Consider the following 20,102-nt stretch of genomic DNA (forward strand, 5'->3'; position numbering starts at 1 on the left):
CCTGGATGGAACTGAGAAAAGACTCAGAAGACAAAAGGTATCATTAAAACACTTTAAAAATTATATTAGAAATTATGTTTCAGAAGGCAGATACATATCAACAATGTTAAAAGTAGAGGTCTGACTAAAAGAAGCAACCTAGGCAGGGTTTTAAAACATTATGGTGCGTTCTAGCTAAAATGTATTAATGATATTGTGAAACAAAATTATATAGGGCCATTTCCCAAAACAAACTCTACTAGAAATCACAGAATTTGAATTCTCTCTTGTAGACCTCTATCTTAACACTAAAGGTGCTCTGATTGTTATGAGAAACAGGAGACAAATGGGAGAATAAATTTGAGCTCAAAAGTTTTAAGTACAGGATTTTGATAATAATAAATAAAAAAAGTTTTAGAGCTAATAAAAATTTGCTATGGTTTTATTAGGAAACAAAATGTATTTATGTTTATATCTTCTTAAGATAGCCTAAAAAAGTTCTCCATAGAACATATTCTGTTCAATGAGCTATTTTCTCAAAGAAATGAAGTGTATGAACACAGGGATCATGAAAGTTGAAACTAAGGACTAAATAAAGGAACAGAGTTTTTTTTTAAAAATGATTTATCTTTTCCCCATCTCTAAATCTCCAACAATACAATAGCCAAAACAACTAAAAGGAAAGGGCTACCTTGGAACTAGATTTGTTTGTGATTTTAGCCTAATTTGGAGATTTATACTGAAGGATAAAATGAGAGCACAGAATACCATTTTCATGTCAAAAGCTAGAAAAAGAATACATCAGTAACAAGGACATAGGAAGAATCTGTTAAATTTGCAAAAACTGGACATCTCTTTAATTTATTCTAATATTCCTTAATGTGAAATTTATAGCATCATTAAATAATTGCAGGAAAATAAAAATTTTTTATCTCTGATGTGAGGTATGTTTCTCTCTCTCTCATATAACATACTATACAGTTAGGCATTCAATAAGTGTCTACTGAAACTGAAAGTCATCCTAGTTGCTCAGTGATTTGCAAAAGCCAGAAACACAAAGCTACAGTAAGAAGAATCAGCTATGAAGCCACGTGGAGCTGTCTGTTAGAAACTCTTTGAACTTAAATAAGGCAAAGTCTTTATCTCTGAAGATCCTAAGAAGTCATTTTTCCTAGTTCTAATGCCGACTAGAATAAAAACAAATCTCAGTAAAAACAACAACAAAAACAAGATATTGAGCACCAGCCTTGAAGTCAGGAGGATGAACCTGAGCTCAAATCTCACCTCAGACACTTAACACTTCCTAGCTGTGTGACCCTGGGCAAGTCAATTAACCCCAATTGCCTCAGCGAAAGGAAAGAAAAAGAAAGAAAAGAAAAAGAAAAGAAAAGAAAGAAAAGAAGAGAAAGAAAAGAAGAGAAAGAAAAGAGGAAGGAAGGAAGGAAGGAAGGAAGGAAGGAAGGAAGGAAGGAAGGAAGGAAGGAAGGAAGGAAGGAAGGAAGGAAGGAAGGAAGGAAGGAAGGAAGGAAGGAAGGAAGGAAGGAAGGAAGGAAGGAAGGAAGGAAGGAAGGAAGGAAGGAAGGAAGGAAGGAAGGAAGGAAGGAAGGAAGGAAGGAAGGAAGGAAGGAAGGAAGGAAGGAAGGAAGGAAGGAAGAAATGGGGGAAAAAAAGCTTGCTTGCTCTTTTTTCTCTCTTTTTTTTCCCTTTTTGATCTGATTTTTCTTGTGCGGTATGATAAATGGAAATATGTTTAATAGAATTGCATATGTTTAACATATATTGGATTACTTGTAGTCTAGGGAGAGGGGAAGGTGACAAGGAGGTAGAAAAATGTAAAACAAATAAAAGGCTAATATTAAAAATAAATTAAAAAATAAAAAAAGCAAACAAAACAAACCTGACTTCTCCTAACTCCTTTCTAAAGTAGTGTTAAAATGTCTTCCTTTGAATAGGAATAATTCAACCTTTGGAAGTAGAAATGGAAAGCAACACTATTAAATATACAATTTTGGCTACTTCAATAAATATTCAAATGAACATAGTTAAACTAAATTCATCACAGCTATTAAGATCAAAGCAATAATCCAAAGGAACATAAGAATAACCCAAGATTTGCCTCTGAAAAAATTTTTTTTGTAGCAACTTAGATGCTGAACAAGCAGGGAGTCAATTCTGAATTAACATTTTAGAAAGTGCCAGAGTTAATAACACAAATATATGAAAGAAACATAAAAGCCTAGCTATGCTGTTATTCCAAATCAGAAGACGTAATGACACTCACCTATTTTACTTTTTGATGAAGGTCAATTATACCCACAGGAGAGAATTATAATTAAAAGCAACCAGGTTTAATCTATTATTTTTCTGTTGGAACTTCTTTTTCAGCATAAAGATATGTATGTTAACTATTTCATCTATTACATAAGAAAGGTTATAAGGAATTAGTATTAAGAAAATATTTAATTAATATTAAGAACAGAAATTCAAGAATATCTTCTCTTCTGTGTTCATGATACAAAGCCAGAGGTACCAAATGCTCATTGATATTTCTCAATTCAGTTTTGAAGCTTTTTAAGTTATCATTGAGTCCATGCAAAAATCAACAATCAGCTGTTTCCTTCTAGTTACATTTGTTCTTAAAAGACAATTATACTTTATTTCACTAAAATTTAGTGACTAAAGTTTAGTGGATTAAAGATTACTTAATTTTAACTGAAAAATACAATGAAATTTGAAAAGCCTTTACCAATTTATGCCTGGTTTGTAATTTTTTCCATTAAATTCCAAATAATACCTTATCATGTGATAGGGGTGACTAAAGATTCTGAAAAGTTATGTCAGCAGAGCTCAGATCCTAAGTTCTGGCAAATCTTGCTTCCAAACGGGAAAGGCTTCCACTATAGAAAGAGAAACAAACTAGATGTACTGTCCCTTAAGAAAGGCTCCTCACCAGATTGACTTTTTTGGCTACAACAATTCTGCAAAACTATTTATCAAGTTGCAATGGAGTTGCAATCTGCAAGAAAATCCACACTGACAAAGCCAAGGATCTCAGAGTATTTAAGTATTATAATCAGCACCTATTATTAGAAGAAACAGTGAAATGGATGCATGCTCTAAACAATAGATCCCAAGTGTTTTAATTACATGATGTTCCTCCCTCAAAATATACACATGACCCTTTCAGACATAAGGTACTCTTGAATACCAGTGAACATGGCACAACTATAACGGTCTAGGTTTTTCCAGGATCTTACAATCTAATTGATTAGAAGAAAGAAACAAACAAATGATTATAAAGTAGTTACCAACAACTGTAAAATTATTTAGCACAGGCTAACTGAACACAAGTGTTATGTCAAGAACATGTAAGGGAATCTGTTTCACATACTAAGAGCTGCAAAAGATTTCAGAGGCCATATGGTCTCACTAGTACAATGCTTCTCTCTATGTAATATTCTCAATAGAGGTTATCTGCTTGAAGATCTCCAAGCAAGAGTAGTAAAGGAAAGATTTAACTAACTGTCCCATGGCAGTCCATTCCACTTTTGGACAATTTTAATTGTTAAGATACTTTTTTTCTGCAGTCAATCCAAAATCCTTTTCTAAACAAACACCTAACTGCTTCCTGTTTTGTTTTCTGAGGCTAAGAAGAAAACAAAAAATAAAAAGACAGGAATTCCAACACTGTTCATGGGATCTGGGATCTAAGTGAAGAGCTTATACTAACAAGTTACAGCCTACTTCTAGACTTTCAGGAACCCTTAGGTAGTATGATCGTTATAAGTGGCAAAGAACAGATGAGAGTTACCTTTCTAGCTTCAATTTCCACTAGTAGGTTCAAGAGAGGAAAAGCAAGTAGAAAGCTAGAACTTGTGATGAATAAAGAAGAGAACGTAATATGCTGCTTTTATTTGGGAAATAGTCAATCAACATTAATTGCCTCAAGGACAACATAGCAGCACCAGTGCCACCCTAATATAGAATCATTTCCTTATAGTCTTTATGAGGTCTTTAGCCAGCTGCCCTATTACCCACCCTCTCTCCCCACCCCACCCCCAGCTGTGTAGGAACTGAAAGTACATTCTCAGCACCTGCTATTTGGAAACAATTTATTCAGCTGACAGGAAAAAAAAAATGAGCACAGTACAAGGAAAACAAGTAATTTGAAATCAGAGAACCCAAACAAGGAACTTTTTTCCATACATAAGGATTCAACGTAGCCTTTTAACTCTGGCATTTAATCAACAAAGAAGAAAACCAAGAATTCATCTTTTATGGACAAAGAAATACAAAGTATATATATAGAGACAAAATATCTGCAACCTTGAGTAGCACATTCATATCAAGTGCCTTCCATTTCAGTTTGTAATTCATCCTTGGAACCACCTGAAATTAGAAGTCTTTTTACTGAATTTCAAGAAACATGAGTATGAAAAATTCTGACCAGCTAAATCTTAGATCAGATTTTTGCTTCTCCATTTTTTATAAGCAATCATCAGCCCTACATTATTAGGCATATATCAAAAAGGAGCTTCTATTTTTCAGGAAAATACTCATTTGGACATGTAATGAAAATGACCAAATGAATAATTTGTACCAATACCACTGCAAGATATTAAGAAAAACAATCAAAAGTCTCATCATTTTTTTCTTAAAGATGTCTCTTTTACCTATGTTTACCATTAGCAAAGTCTAATATTTTATTCACCTGCTTAAATGCAACAATTTTGAAGCTAGCATACCTAAATCATAAGACTTCCCTCTTTCCAATCCAAATCCTACTAATCTATATCAACCTTTCTTAATCACCAGTTTCATCTATTAAACAGTAAACTAAATGAGGGAAGAGAATGAGTGATCTAAAAACTTTGCATTTTCTGGGTTGATGATTTAGGAATAAAGAGTGATACTATTAGCAAACTTGAAGAGCAAAGGATAGTCTACTTGTCAGATCTGTGGAGAAGGGAAGAATTTATAGCCACAGAAGAACTAGAGAACATTATGAAATGCAAACTGGATAATTTTGATTACATTAAATTAAAAAGGGTTTGCACAAACAAAACCATTGTAGCCAAGATTAGAATGGAAGCAGAAAGTTAGGAAACGATTTTTACATCCAATGTTTCTGATAAAAGCCTGATTTCTAGATTATATAGCCGAACTGACTCAAATTTTTAAGGATACAAGTCATTTCCCAATTAATAAATGTTCAAAGGATATGAACAATTTTCTTTTTCTTTCTTTCTTTCTTTTTTTTTGCTGAGACAATTGGGGTTAAGGGACTTGCCCAGGGTCACACAGCCTGGAAGTATTAATTGTCTGAGACCAGATTTGAACTCAGGTCTTCCTGATTTCAGGGTTGGTGCTCTATCCATTTTGCCATCTAGCTGCCTCATGATCAATTTTCAAATGAAGAAAGTAAAGCCATCTATAATCATATGAAAAAATGCTCTAAATTACTATTGATTAGAGAAATGCAAATTAAGACAACTGAGGTACTATTTCATACCTCTCAGATTGGCTAAGATGACAGGAAAAGATAATGATTAATGTGGGAAGGGATGTGGGAAAACCAGAACACTAAAACATTGCTGGTGGGGTTGTGAAATGATCCAACTATTCTGGAGAATAATTTGGAGCTATGCCCAAAGGACTATAAAACTATGAATTTTTTGATCCAGCTGTCTCACTCTTATTGGTCCATATCCCAAAGAGACCATAAAAGAGACAAAAGGACCTACATGTGCAAAAATGTTTATAGCAGCTCTTTTTGTAGTGGCCAGGAACTGAAAATTGAGTGGATGTCCATCAGGTAGGAAATGGCTGAATAAATTATGGCATATGAATGTTCTGGAATATTATTGTTCTATAAGAAATGATCAGCAGGATGATATCAGAGAAGCCTGGAGAGATTTATATGAGCTGATACTGAGTGAAGTGAGCAGAACCAAGAGAACACTGTAACACAGGAATAGCAAGATGATCAATTGTGTTAAGACTTAGCTCTTCACAAAAAAGTGGTGATTTAAGGCAATTCCATATTGCTTTGGGATGGATGCCATCTGCATCCAGAGACAACCATGGGGCCTGAATATAAATTGAAGCACAATATTTTCACTTTTTGTTTATTTTTTTCTTTCTCACGTTTTTTTCCCCTTTTGATCTGATTTTTCTTGTACATGACAAATATGAAAATAGTTAAAGAACTGGACATATTAAAATCTTTTTTTTGCATTTTCTCTAGCACCTAGCATAGGTATCTGGACATAGCATTAACTGTTGAATTAATCACATTCCTTACTCTCATCTCAGAAATCCTCTAATTACTCCCTTAGTCCTATATATATGTAACCTAATCACTTCTGCCTATCAGATTTTTTAAGGTGTCTATAAATCTGTCCTCATCTTCTAATTCAACTTTACTTCTCACTACTCCCTAACCCTCAAATCCAATCAGGCCAGTCTCTTCACATTCTAGGTGAGCTCACATTTTTGCCAAGACTGTCCCATAGCCACCCCTAATGTATTTTTCATCAAAACTCACCTCAAGTCCTACCTCCTCCACAAAGTCTTTACAGACCTTTCCATCTCAGAGAGACTTCAAATTTATGTAACTCCTTAATACATTTTTACCAAACATTTCAGCATTTCATGATATATTATTCCTAATTTCATGTTAGCTTTGTGTCTTCCATACCCAATGAGATCCTAGGCACCGTAAAGTTAGAGAAAAAGCCTTATATTTTTTATATCTTTCACATTCAGAGTACTAAGGCACATTATTTGACATATAGGAAGTGCTTAATAAATGTGTCATTTGTTGAAACCATTTAAACTTTTGAAGGAAGGAACCTTAGTAAGTACAGGAACTCCTAAATTTCATTTCTATCAGCTTTATAGGGATTAAAAAGTGATGCAGGGAGTATATAAGTAAATGACTGGTTCTGTGTTCCTACAGTTCAGCTCAAAATTTGAGACCAAATGAACATAGGCCACTTGCTACCTTCTATATGCAAGGCATTTCAAATACAAAGATAAGCAAAAGACTACATATCCCCTACCTTCATGTAATACATCTTAACTGGAAGATAACAAGTTAGAATGTGACTATTTGATAGCAGTGAAACAAAAATTTTATAGGTAGCAGAAAACTGTTGCAAAAACTACAAAAATGCAAATGAAAAGAACAATAATAACCATAAGATGAGAAACTGATTATTGTGTAATCATAAGGACTAAGTATAGCTTTAAAGTTTATGGTCTTCCCTTCACTGTGAAGGAGACACAGCTTACACTGGGACTTGATTAAAGTATTAGTTTTATTGGGCTGATTTTTCTTCTCTGATAATAAGAAATAAAAATAGTTCTCTAAGAGGAAAGGAAATGAAGATGATACAAAAACAAAAGATATCAATTAAAAGAAAAACCACAGTTGTCTCAGTATCACACTACAGTACACACGCGTGCATGCACACACAAAATCTCAATAATGGGACTAAAGCTTAGTAGAGAAATATAGAATTTGGTGACATCTGAAGCCATAGAAGTTAGCCATTAGCTTGCTGAGGGGGAAAGACAGAGGGCCACATCTTGATGAATACATACACTTAAGAGTTAAGAAGGAAGATGAAACAATGAAAGAAAAAAAAAAAAAAAAAAAAAAAGGAGTGATCAAAGCGGAAGGGAACCTAGAGACTAAAAAGAGAAGAAATCATCAAGGAAAGAATGATTTAAAGTATTAAATGCTATTGAAAGGTCAAGAGAAAAAGCAGAAAAAACTACTGAATTTAACAAATAGGAGATTGCCAACAACTTTATAAAGAACAGTTTTCAGGATGGAAGAATTCAAATTTAGAACAGGTTCAAAAAATCTAGCCCAATTCTGTGTCATTTCTCAGTCCCAAAAAGAGAAACAACATCCAGGTTGTTCTACATTTAGGTCTGCTTCAGGGTCTAATTTAGTATAAGAGCCATCAAGAGCTCACCTTATGTAGAATTGGGAAAAGAAATGTAAGTTTCTCCAGCTTTCTTAGGATCTTCCAAGCTTAGGTTCATAACTAGTCTGAATAAGAGCAATTTTCTTCATTCTTATATATCCCCAATGGACCAGTATATACTAGGCTTTTGGGAAAGGCAAAGAGTTGGCACATTCTCCTCACAGATTTAAAAATAATTTAATCTCCTCAGGTAGATGAGAACAGTGAAGCCCAGAGGTGAAATGATTTGACTAAGGTCATACAATTAGTCTGGTTAAAAATAAATAAATAAAAACAGATTTTATAATACATATCTTACAGCTCCTAAGCCAGGATTAATTCTACTAAATCATATTGTCTCTTTTGAAAAGATATTTATGGAGCAGTATAATCCATCATATAGAGAGAACATAAAGATGTTATATTGCACAGGAAAAAAACAATCAAGATTATTCTTTGAAGTAACTGATGAGAAATAGAAGATAGGAGTTCTCAGTTCCCCTCAGCTACTAATAACTCCAAGGTCTACATTTCATCAAATAGAATCACTCAACATTTACTAGCAATGAGCATTCAGATGATGATTTCAATATTTATATATACAATTCCAGCTACTGTTTTGTTTGGGTTCCAAACATCTTTAGAAAGCTAACATTACATAAAGAATAAAAGTCAAATTACTAAAATGGATCCAGTTACTTTTTTAAAAATTAAAAGGAAAACTATATGCTTTTTACTAATTGCTCCCCAAAAAGAGAGAGCAACTTTCTTCTTCATTCAGCTGTTTCAGAGAGTTATGAGTCAAGAAGGCAACCATCTTCATTCATTTTTGGAGTTAAGCCACAAGATTACTAACAAAGTGCTATTCAATTGAGATGAGAATATGCAGTAATGGTATTATGACTTCATATCCAAATTATCTACCCAAATGACAAACAATACATCAATCTTTTACTTTTGTACTTTGAGAAAGGAAAAAGTTAACACTCTAATTAGCTTTTTTTTTTTTTTTAAACACAAAACACATTTCTTTGAAAAATTTATTTAGCTTTTTGAAAACACTATATACATGTGCTCTTGGGGAAATGTCAAATAGCATTGTTTTTCTCTATTTTTTAAAGAATGTCAAAGAAGAATTATACACTTGCTTCAGGATACAGAGATCATCTAAGTTAACAAAATGATTCTTATTCATGGTTGTGGTCACCATGTATAAATTTTCAGAAAATTTCTGCATAAGCAGAGCTCAAGTTCTTTGATCCTCAGTGCTGAGCCTGCAAAAAGCAGAATCTAGACAGATATAGAATGTCAGATCATCATGTTCAAGTCTTGAGAATAGGTTTTCATGGAGAAATCTATCAGTTTGCATACATAAGAATAGAGCCCAAAAGAGACTTTTGTTGAATCTAGATTATGTTGATTTTAAGAAGCTAATGGTATTGAGTTAACAAATGTTATCTGCTTAAATCAGTAATCAGTTTTTAAATATTTGAAATCAACTTTTTCAGTGCCTTTAAAAAATTATTATTCTAAAAGTATACATCTGTGCCTCTAAATACTATTACTAATCCTAGGTTGCAGATCATTTAAATTATACGTCTTTAAGCATATATTCAAGGAGCTCGATTTCACAAGAGTTTAAAAAAATCTTATGTTGTTTTTTAAAGGATAAGCTCCTATGGAATTTGAACTTAACTTAAAAAAAAAAAATTTTTTTAAACAAAAACTGCTATGAAGAACCACAAAACTCAACCTTACATCTAAAAAGAAGAGAACACTGGGGAAAATAGATCATTCTAACCATAATCACACAGGTTTGAAAAAGTCACAAGCACTTTTACAACAGGCTATGTTTCTGCATCATCATTTTCTTCCTCTTTAGAAAATTTCACAAGTTTATTTCAGTCACAGTAGAGAGAGGAAAGTTCCTAGTAATACCCAAGCCACAAGACTGCAATTCAGATTAGCAGAAGTAAAAATTTAAAATAAAAAAAAATCAAATGACCAAACACAAAACTTTTAAAATCTCTCCATTTAAAGGTGACACACTGCTCCATACACCCACAGCTGTAAAAGTAAATTATATATCTAAAAGGGCAAAGCTGCTATAGTCAATTGTGTAAACAATATAATTAACATGTGCCAGGTGGAAAGAAAATCCTAATGTAGTAGGGCTCAAAATGAGTTGCAAACGCGTAGAAGCTTATTTTTAAACTGTCAGCAAGTTTCTTTTCTGCAATTACAGTATATTATGGGGTAATTGCTTCCCAAGTTTCTTTTAAGAAAATAAAAATCTGACTTCTACAAGAGCAAGTTAACTACCTTATTTATCCCTTAAGATGACTATTGTCTTAAAGGGATAAAAATATGCAGCCAATTTTGTACATATTCTAATCTCCATAAAATCATCTGGAACAAATACTTTCTCAAGTGGAAAGACTCTCCTTGCTTTTCTTAATGTCAGGACCATAGAAAAGCAAAGTTTATGATTATGACATAAGATGATGCTAACTTGATACTTTTGTAGAAATCAATTTGATAGTCTTAAATCTAGACCACTAAATCTCTAAGAGACCCTTGGAAAATACTTCCACTCTGACCAATTCAATCAATTTATTCAATCACATTGCTTTGATTATAGATAGTGCTAATGTCAAATCCATATATACCAACTTAGAAAATAATTAGGATAAATGCTTGTCAATTGACTGAAGCAATCAAGGCAGTTTAAAAAAAAAATTACACAAACTTCAAAGCGATAATAAACATTTCATTCAGCAGTTATCTCAATCTACTCAGATTAAATAACAGAGTAAAGATACTGTGAAAATAGGAAAATAAGCAATGCTTCATTGGATCTCTGAGTTAGAAAGGTTGGTGGGTTAGACTGGCACTGAGCATCAACTCTTACCTTGAGGATGTCACCCCTTTTGAAGCTCAACTCATCATCTGCAGTGGCTTTGAAGTCGTATTTGGCGATGGCTTCCATGCTGAGATCTGCTAAATGCTCAGCAGCTTGGGGCAGGAGGTAATGGAGACCTCCCTGCTGCAGCAGTCTATCTAGGCTCAGATTCTCCTCCCTCTCTGAGATCTGATTTAGTGAAACTGCTTGTAGAGAAAATGTAAAATTCTGCCCTGAAAGGAAAAGAATAAAAGATAACAAGTGAGAATCAAGAGTAGTCCTCATCAATAATAGCCCCAATCTAACAATACACCAGACTATAAACCTTCTTCTTGGTCTTCCAGATTGAATCTCCCATTCCTCTCCTTCTTCCTCTTTTTGCCTCAGCCTGGGCTCCAACTAAGAAGAAGATGACAATAGTCGTCATCTGCTAAAGCTATTTCATTCCAGACTTGCTTCTTCTTAACTGACTAGGTGTATTATATAACCAGGAGCCTTGATCAAGTCTTCCTCCCTTCTCTATCCCACTTCCCACCTAAAACTTAGGACATGGAAAGCTTCCCATGAGAGCAGAGACAGCAATCCCCAAGTTGAGTCAGTTCTCCAAAACCAAACTTTTCTCCACTCTCCCCCACTGAAAAACCAGCTGTGAGACCTCATGGGAGCCTAAGGTTGGCTGGATGCCGCTCAACTCAGAGAATAAATTTCAGATTTAGAATGCTTTTCTTGCTCCACTCCCATTCCCCAACAGGAAAAGGATAAATCTATCTTCAAAGACCAGAAAGTAAAGAAAGAAGAAAGAATAAGGAGCTTACCCTAAATAAATTTTAAAGAAAAAGTACTTCAAAGAGATTGTTTTCCTGGTGCCATTTCTCACCCATAGTCAGAACAGCCATCCCAACTGTCTTATAGGATAGCCCTAAGAAATTATGACTAAAACTCAAAACTGTCTTTGCCTGTAGAAAGTTGCCTAAGTATGCCTCCTTTAAAAAAAAAAAAAAAAAAGATACCCACAGAGCCTAGAGTTCTTCTCTTAAAGAATCATCTGGTTTAGAAGTCAAAGAGATCTTGTATAGCATGATGAATATGGAAATATGTTTAGAAGCATTGCACATATTCAACCTATATTGGATTGCTGCTGTCTATTGGAGGGGATGGGGTAGGGAGGGAGAAAAAATTGGAATACAAGATTTTGCAAGGGTGAATGTTGAGAACTATCTTTGAATGTATTTAGAAAAATAAAAAAGCTATTTAAAAAAAGAAAAAGAAAGAAATGAAAAGGACCTGAGAGACAATTTATTGCAAACTTCTCACTCTGGAGCTAATAAGCAGGGGCTTAGAAAGATTAAGTGACTTACATTAACACTGGAAAACTAATAAGTAGAAGGGATGAATTCCAATCCAGATCCTTTGACTGACTACCATGTTCTTTCCACCTCATCCACTCCAATGTAGAGCTTATCTCCCATCTTGAGAAAACCAGATAAGGACCAGTATCCCGAAAAAAAACCAACACATTTCTTGGCAAGAATGAATCATACTTAACTACCTGAAGAACTAAAATCTAAATTCAAGCCTAAGGACTATTTAAGTGCCTACTATTTATAGCATAGAGTGCTAGGTATTGGGTAAGACAAAGGTTTGAAAAGACAAAAGATTCCAGCCCCTTAGCGTTCCATTATAGAAGGGAGCTACATCACATGTAATATCAAAAAATTCAGAGGTATCTCTTATGAGAGGTAGAAAATAAATGAAGGAGGGGATAGAAAGAGAAGAGACCAAGGAAGGCTTTATGGAAGAGTATTGTTTGAATTGGGCAGGAAATTAGGGGAGAGAACACACTAGGAATAGGAAAATAAATAAATAAATAAAGCAAAAGCAAACACATGGGGACAAAAAGAACAGGATGAGGGCAAGATTGGTGATCTTTCGAAATAATACTTACTATCCCACTCATAGTAGTTGTGAAGAAAACATTTTGTAAACTTTAAAGCTATAAAAATGTGTTACTGAAGATAAATTTGAACTTAGATACTAGGAGGCTATTATAAGATGCTTACAAGAGTAACAATTGTAGAGATATAATATTAATTATCAGCACTGGAGTGAAAGTTAAAAAGGGAAACTTTAGATTACTACAATTAGACTTATAGAGAGGTGGCAGCAGAGGGAAAAAAGTAAAAGATATCATCAAATTAGAAGATAAGACTTAATGATGCTTTGGCCATTAAAGATGACAAAAGTATAAGAAAGGTAAGGTTTCAAACCTGGAGTACTGGGTAAGTGGTGCTGCCACTGACATTCAAAATGGATTCTCTTTCAAAATTGGAGATTCCAGGCATCTGGAGGAATAAATGTGGGAGAAGGCCAAGCATCAGATCCTCACACAGGAATGTCTAAATAGAAAGAAACTTTTTTTCCCAGAGAAAGAAGATAGAAAATAGGTACTGTAATTAGATGTTGAACAAGTGACATAGTTCTTTTGCCACAGCAAGTATAGAAAGGACTTTAGAATATCACCTTTAAGAAGAAAGTGAATCTCAGGTAGGTTAATATACCATAAAAACTCAGCTTTTTTGAGATTGGGGAGAATACCAGCTTACTTTTATACTGTAATTCTCATTCTTACTCAGTCACTATGCTCATAACAAAGAAAAAAAATAACACTTAGCATTGTCACAATTATAGAATAGGGACAGATATTTATAGTGACACCTAGATCAGATAACAAGCACCCCTGAGAGCTCTTAGGAGGGGCACAGATGATTATTATTCTTTTGTTCTCCTACAAGTTAGCAATTTGAACATTATTCTGACTGACACAGTTGCAATTGCCTAGTCCTGCCAACTGGGAATATTAACATAGGGTTAAGGTTGGGCCATAAATTTTATAAATGGAAGAAGTTATCAGGAAGGCCTGAGTAGGCTTGGGGGGGAAAAAAAAAAGGTTCTAAAGATCTTTTGTTGCATATAATAAAGAAATTTTTACAAAAACAGGGACATGACAAAGATGTGGCTTATGAAGGGAAGAACTTGATGAATTGAATTGGGATTAAATTAATCACTACCAAAAAAAGCTAATCTTAGGGAAGATTTGCTCAATTCAAAGCTTTTTTTTTTTTTTTAAACATGATGCCAGGCTTTGGTCCTAAAGCCCCAAGAAACAGGCATTATTTGGAAGAAATCAGCCAAATGATCTCTGCACATAGTAAACAGCAAAGGGCTTATCTAACTCTCCCCAACACCTGCCAATTTGTTCCAATGACCTTAAGAATAATTTCCAACACTGGGGTGGAAAGGCAATTTCTAATTCAAGGCTACATTACATATGCCAAGCTAACCTACTCTAATCGATTCATCAAAGGTTTCAGCTGGAATTAATCTGACCTCCTCATTTTAGCAATGACAGACTCCAGATTAATAGGGTGACTTATCAAAAATGATACTAGTTAGCAACAGAACTAGGTAGGTCTAGACCTTGACAGTCCTAGTTCCCAATCCAGCATCTTTGTTCTATTCCAAATGTAATAAAGGGCCTATATTTTAAAAATGCCATGCTACAATGATATCCATATTTAAAGGTATCTGAAGATTCAGGACAACAATAATTGCTAACAATATGGTGCTTTAAGGTTTGCAAAGCACTTTGAACAACATGAAATTGTTCTTAATGTTTTCTGACACAGATTTTGGTGCAGATTACCTAGTCTGAATTACCTGGTTTTATCAGACTCTGAAAGCCACAAATTAGGCCAGCAATTGTTACTATGTAAAACATGGCTTGATTGATAAAAAAACAAGATACCAAACCTAATTAGCATTAATGTTGAAGTGCCAAAGAAAAATTTACATGCCATTTATAAAATTTAGAGAAGTGTCTTGGGTGTGGTGCTCACAATGATGAGTTTAGTGAAGGTTATTAGAACATTCACCGTAAACATGATACCACATTCATCTATCATAAGCCAATTTTCCTTGGCTAGATTCAAAAGGGTGTGTCCTCCTGAAGATGGAGGAAAAAATTCCACTCTCAATTAACTAAAAAGAATATCTTAAATAACTAAATAGATGCAATCTAACATCTAACACTTAGAATCTAAATAAACTTTAATAAGAAATAAGTCTACTTACTCAATAATCTTTAACATCATTATCCCATTGTCCTGGGAAATGGATATAACATTTAAAATTAAATTTTAAGTTAACAATTATATTAAACATACTTCTGAAATTAGCTTTTCCCATACTACAAGAAAAAAATAACATTTTGTTATTTTTATTCATGTGCAACTCCATGATTATAAAATTAATGTTTTCAAAAGAAATTCACAGATTTATTTTTTGAATTTTTCTTTTTTTCATTTAATTTCCTCCTCTTGCAAATTCATAAAAAAGGAAATCACTGAAGCTTACCATATCAAGATCAACTAATCAGGTCTGATTTACTTTAAGTATCCTAAAAAAACGGCAACACGTTCCTTATCAGAGTGTTCCTGGATCTTTGACAAAGTTTCATCTTTTTGTCCTAACTTCCCAAAAACTCAATTAAGAAAACTAAAAAACACTTGTAGTGGACTTAAAAAAAAAAATCCAACCAAACACATCATTATATTAACAGGGTCAAATAAATATTCAAATATATAAAAGTTAATCATATACAATAATGAAAAATCATCAACTGAGTTTCAAATTATTACTATCAAGTAGAGGAACTATAAATTCTGAATAATGAAGCTGGGTTCCAAAAAAGAATTTCTAATGACTTTATAATTTGTGGCAGTAGAATAAGGAATCGTAATCAGATTTTAAAGTGCAATACTACAAGTGTTATATGACCAAAAAAATAAAAATTTTAAAAAATCGCACACCTTTACATTAGTTGCCACAAATGAGAAGTACTAAAGCAGTTATAAGAAAAAATGAGGAATCTCATGTAGCCTATGCAGAAAAAATTAAATTTGTCCCACAGAAAAATCAGATCTTTACTCTGATTGTTTTACCTCTTTCATTTTTCTGGATCTATTCCCTAAAACCAAAGAAATATTGAGTAGAATTCTATTTCATAGATTAATTAGTTTGATTTTATAAAGAACAGTGAAAAAAAAACAACCTAACTTGTATTGGGATTAGGCCTAAAGTGTAATGGGAGTTAGGTTTCAATGGCTGCTTTAACATTGCTTTTAATAAATAAATCCTTTTTTATTGTTGTCTTTTGTTTTTACATTACATTAATTTCCAAAAGTATTTTTCTACTCTTCCCCTACACTGAGTACTTTCTTTTAAAATAAATAAATAAATCTATTTTAAGGGGGGAAAAGGCTAAAAAATCCATCTACCCGACAGCACATGCAATATTCCATGCCCATAACCACTCCCACCCCAACCTCTCTCATGAAAGGAAGGCGAAATCTATACATTTTAATAGCAGGACCTGTCTCCTAGGAAGGTAGGCAGTTTGTAGTTAGTCAAGATACATGTATTACCAGAAGAATGGAGTACACACACACTAACCACAACCGGAGAAGTGAATGAGAGTAAGTGGACAAAGAATCCTGAAGACCGAGGAAGCAACTGAAAATTATGATACTATATATCTCTGAAATTAATTTAAATATAGTTACAATTACTAAGCAAAAATACATGTATTACAATGAAATCTGGAAACTTCAAATGGATCACAATACACAATTTTTGGACCTTAACCACAAATGCTTTGTCCTGTACGGTTGTATACAAATCATAAGATCTTGAGATCTGAACACGACAGCCCCAAAGAGAAAGCTTTTTTTCTCCAGGAAGTAGCCTCCTCAGTTATTTTATACATACACACACATTTTCACTTCTCTATGAGTAGGTAATTCTCAAGGACTAGACAAAGAAAATAATGTGAACAGAGGACTTGTTCATACTAAATATACAACTACAAAGGTGCACACTTTGATTATTACCCTAAGTTATTTTCCACTAAGGTTTTATGTTCTAATACATAAATTTACAATTGAAGTGGATCCACAAGAACCTCATGCGCCTTATTCAAGCCTTTAGTTTTAAAAATTCACAGCTAAATCATTCTAAATCCATCTAGCTCCCAGAAACCCCAGAATAACCTAATCCTTAATATAATCGTGTCCCACACAGGCAAAGAGAAAGGCCCCTACAGGGTACAGCAAACACAAAGGCCCATCCTAGAGTGAAAGAGATTAGAAGAAAATCAATACAAATGACATGAGAGAACTACACTTATGACCTACGGCAGTGTCAATTACTTAGGGATGAATTCAATCCTTTGAGTCCACTAAATCCCCGGAGAGGAGCCTGAGTCTCACATGCATCTCTGGCAACCCTCCTGGTAGAATGAAAGAATATAGTGGAATGTATATAGCATCTGGCTTGGTCCTTCTCAAACGGACAGTGACTGCCACACTGAGTATATGGAAGAATAGGAACAGCAAAGTAAAAATATGACTTTTTTCTGAAGAGAAATAAAAAACTCAAGCAGGAAATGGATGATGCACAATAGACAAAAAATAAATCTGTTCATGGCCAAATGTTGTTATCCATAGAGCAGTGAATAAAAATGAGTTAAAGATGGGAGGATCACCAAAATTATTTACATGAAACATGTGTACAGAGGGATCAGTCAGTACAGGGCATGTTTAGAAAGATGGTCTTCATAAAAACAAATATCAAAATCCAAAATTTATTTTTCTAACATACTTGGTCAATTCTTTTTATTTAAGATTAAATAGTATCTGAGCTCTAATGCATTCTTCATAGTTTTTTTCTTCAAAATGAATTTCATATATGAAGAGGCCCAGAATTACTTTCTAAAGTGTTTTAAATTCGGTTTTATAGTAAAAGCTTTCCAAATAAGATTTCTAGTGATTGATTTTATCTCTACATGTCCCATTTCCTTGCTTCAATTACTTTTTTTTCAGTGATACTAGTTTTTAAAAAATACATCCACAGAACTAAATGTATTCTCTACGCTCGCTTCCTAGGCGCTTCTTCGAAGTTTGGGGGGGAGGGGGATTCTTCCCGACACCATTCAACACTGACAGGAGGGAAAGCCCGAGCCTGTCAGAGAACTGGCATCCCACCTTCCCGGCATTCTGAATCCCCTGCTTCCTGCGCTATGACAGAATTAATAGTCATCTGCCTTAGTAGTCATCAGAACACAGAAAAGGATTTCTGCTTCTCCCTGGCCTTGGTCTCCGAGCGCTCAAGCCAAAGACAAAATGAAATCAGAAATCCCCAGCAGGGGAGCTGCACAGCCTCTTTTCCCGGGGGTCCCGGCGCGGGAGGAGGGGAAGTCTCCAAGGACTACACTGAGGGTGGTTCTCAAAGAGGGGACGCTCGGAACGGAGCCCCGGAAAACCAGCCGGCTCGGAGGATGTGTCAGTCAGTGCAGGCGGGGATGGCTGCCCCCCGGCCGCCGCTTTCCTACTCGTAGGTGGGCTGAAGGAACTGAGGTTCCTGCTCTTCCTGCACCCACAGAAAAGGGGCACAGCCCCGCAGCCCGAGGCGGCCCCGGCCTCCCCCTCAGGGCCGCCTCCCCGAGGAAAGGGAAGAAAAAGGAGTGGGGGGTGGGGTAAGAGCCGGGCCCTGCCCTAACCTCCCCGCCCAACACCTCGCACTCACAGTGGCGCCGTGTTCCCACTCTCCGCCCCGCCGGCCCGTCCACTCGTAGCGAGCGGCTGCCGAGATCCCGGCGCTCCCCGCAGAGCAGCGCCCGCCGCCGCCCGGTAGCCGCAGCACCAGAGCCGCCTCGCTTCCGCTCCTCCAGTGTACTCCCGCGAGAACTTCCTCTTCTCCGTCGGCCCGTCCAGGCCCCGCCCCCCCAGGAGACTTCCCTCTTCCTCTCCTACTTCCCCTCCCCCGCCACCCAGTAAAAGGGGCCCCAGAGCGCAAGCGTTCACTCCCCGGCCCTGCCCAGCAGGTGGAGAAACCTTCTCGGAGTCTCCCTCTGCGCAAGCGCAAACACAGGCGCTGGTCCCGGCCCGCCTCCGAGCAGGTGTCAAGGGGCAGGCGGGCAGGCGGGCAGGCGGGCAGGCGGGCAGGCGGGCAGGCACCAACCCTTCCCCCACCTCCTAAAGGAAGCTGTAACTGTTTTCAGAACCAGAGCAAAGACGCCACCTCCTGCCCTCCAGACTTCCCTCTCCCCTTCTCGAAGTGCTTGTAACTCCTTCCTAGCCGTGGTCGCTTTCTCTGCCTTTTCCAGACAGCGCACCGACTGGGAATTTTAAAAGATGGAAGATAGCATATCACCCATTATTAGAATACCCTAAAGATGATAAGAGATAAGATAGGAGAAAAAGGCTTCTCTGTACAAAAAAAAGTGTTCACGTCAGGATCATTCCTACCAGGGATAGAACCACTGGAAATAATCTTTTTGTCTAAAGATTTGGGCATGACTTGAATAAATTATGGTGTACCAACATAATGGAATAACAAATTTTAAACATTTTTGACTTACAAAATGAGTGAAAAAAAGAGAATCAAAATATATTGAAAATGCCTAAAAATTACTTCACAGAAAAAAAAAATAATTCAAAAGGAGAAATGGAAACAAAAAGGAGTTTTTTGTTATTATATTGTTGAAGTATACAACTTTTTTTTTTTTTTTTTTTTTTTTTTTTTTTTTTTTTTTTTTTTTTTTTTTACAAATCGTAAGTAATAGGGTTTAGAGTACTATTTATGTAGCATCCTCTCTGGGTTATCCCCTGGCTTGCATTCATATTTGAGAATGGACCCAGAGGTAGCTGGGAGTACAGAGAGAGTACAGACTTCTGGTGCCTATTATTACAACTACAATTCAAGAACGTCCACTGCGGTGCTTATCGTTAACAATTAGTCAACAGACTCAATCCCCAAAGAATTCTTGGTTAGAAGTTCACAACCCAATGGGAAAGATAACATACAAATGACTACGTACTATGGAATGGGTGGGTGAAAACAATTTGTTCCAACTACCACGAAGGTGGCAGAAGCAAGTGAAGTGCTTAGAGCTTGGTCAGACAGCAAAGATGTCAAGGTCACCCAATGCGTCCCAGGCTAGTTGTCTTGAGTTTTATCTTACCAATCAGATTTCCATGATTCTAGAAGAGAGAATGAAGCTGATGACTTTGTTGACTTACTTAAATCCAATTCTTATGAAAGTCTTCATCTATAATGCCTTCAAAAACGAAGGAAAAACAAGTGAGGCTACGTGTCAGGAAAATCCAGCTCTGAAATCAGGAGGA

At 35.6% G+C, this 20,102-nt stretch overlaps 1 protein-coding gene across 2 annotated transcripts in view; it reads right to left on the reverse strand.

The window, feature by feature from the left end:
- The window catches only part of GRB2 (growth factor receptor bound protein 2), an 83,674-nt gene extending 64,991 nt beyond the window's left edge, over positions 1-18,683 (reverse strand). The window contains exons 1-3 of one of the 2 annotated variants that reach the window (XM_074265140.1): positions 18,502-18,655; positions 13,128-13,202; positions 10,870-11,093 (exon numbers count right to left, since the gene is read on the reverse strand). In XM_074265140.1, coding sequence (XP_074121241.1) covers positions 10,870-10,947 — 78 coding nt within the window. In that variant the 5' untranslated portion in view covers positions 10,948-11,093; positions 13,128-13,202; positions 18,502-18,655. Of the gene's footprint in view, positions 1-10,869; positions 11,094-13,127; positions 13,203-18,501 lie in introns of both variants that reach the window. The other variant, XM_074265141.1, reaches the window with a different exon arrangement.
- Positions 18,684-20,102: the final 1,419 nt, after the last annotated feature.

The sequence above is a fragment of the Sminthopsis crassicaudata genome, chromosome 4, assembly GCF_048593235.1.
Source record: "Sminthopsis crassicaudata isolate SCR6 chromosome 4, ASM4859323v1, whole genome shotgun sequence".
Classification (NCBI taxonomy): Eukaryota; Metazoa; Chordata; class Mammalia; order Dasyuromorphia; family Dasyuridae; genus Sminthopsis; species Sminthopsis crassicaudata.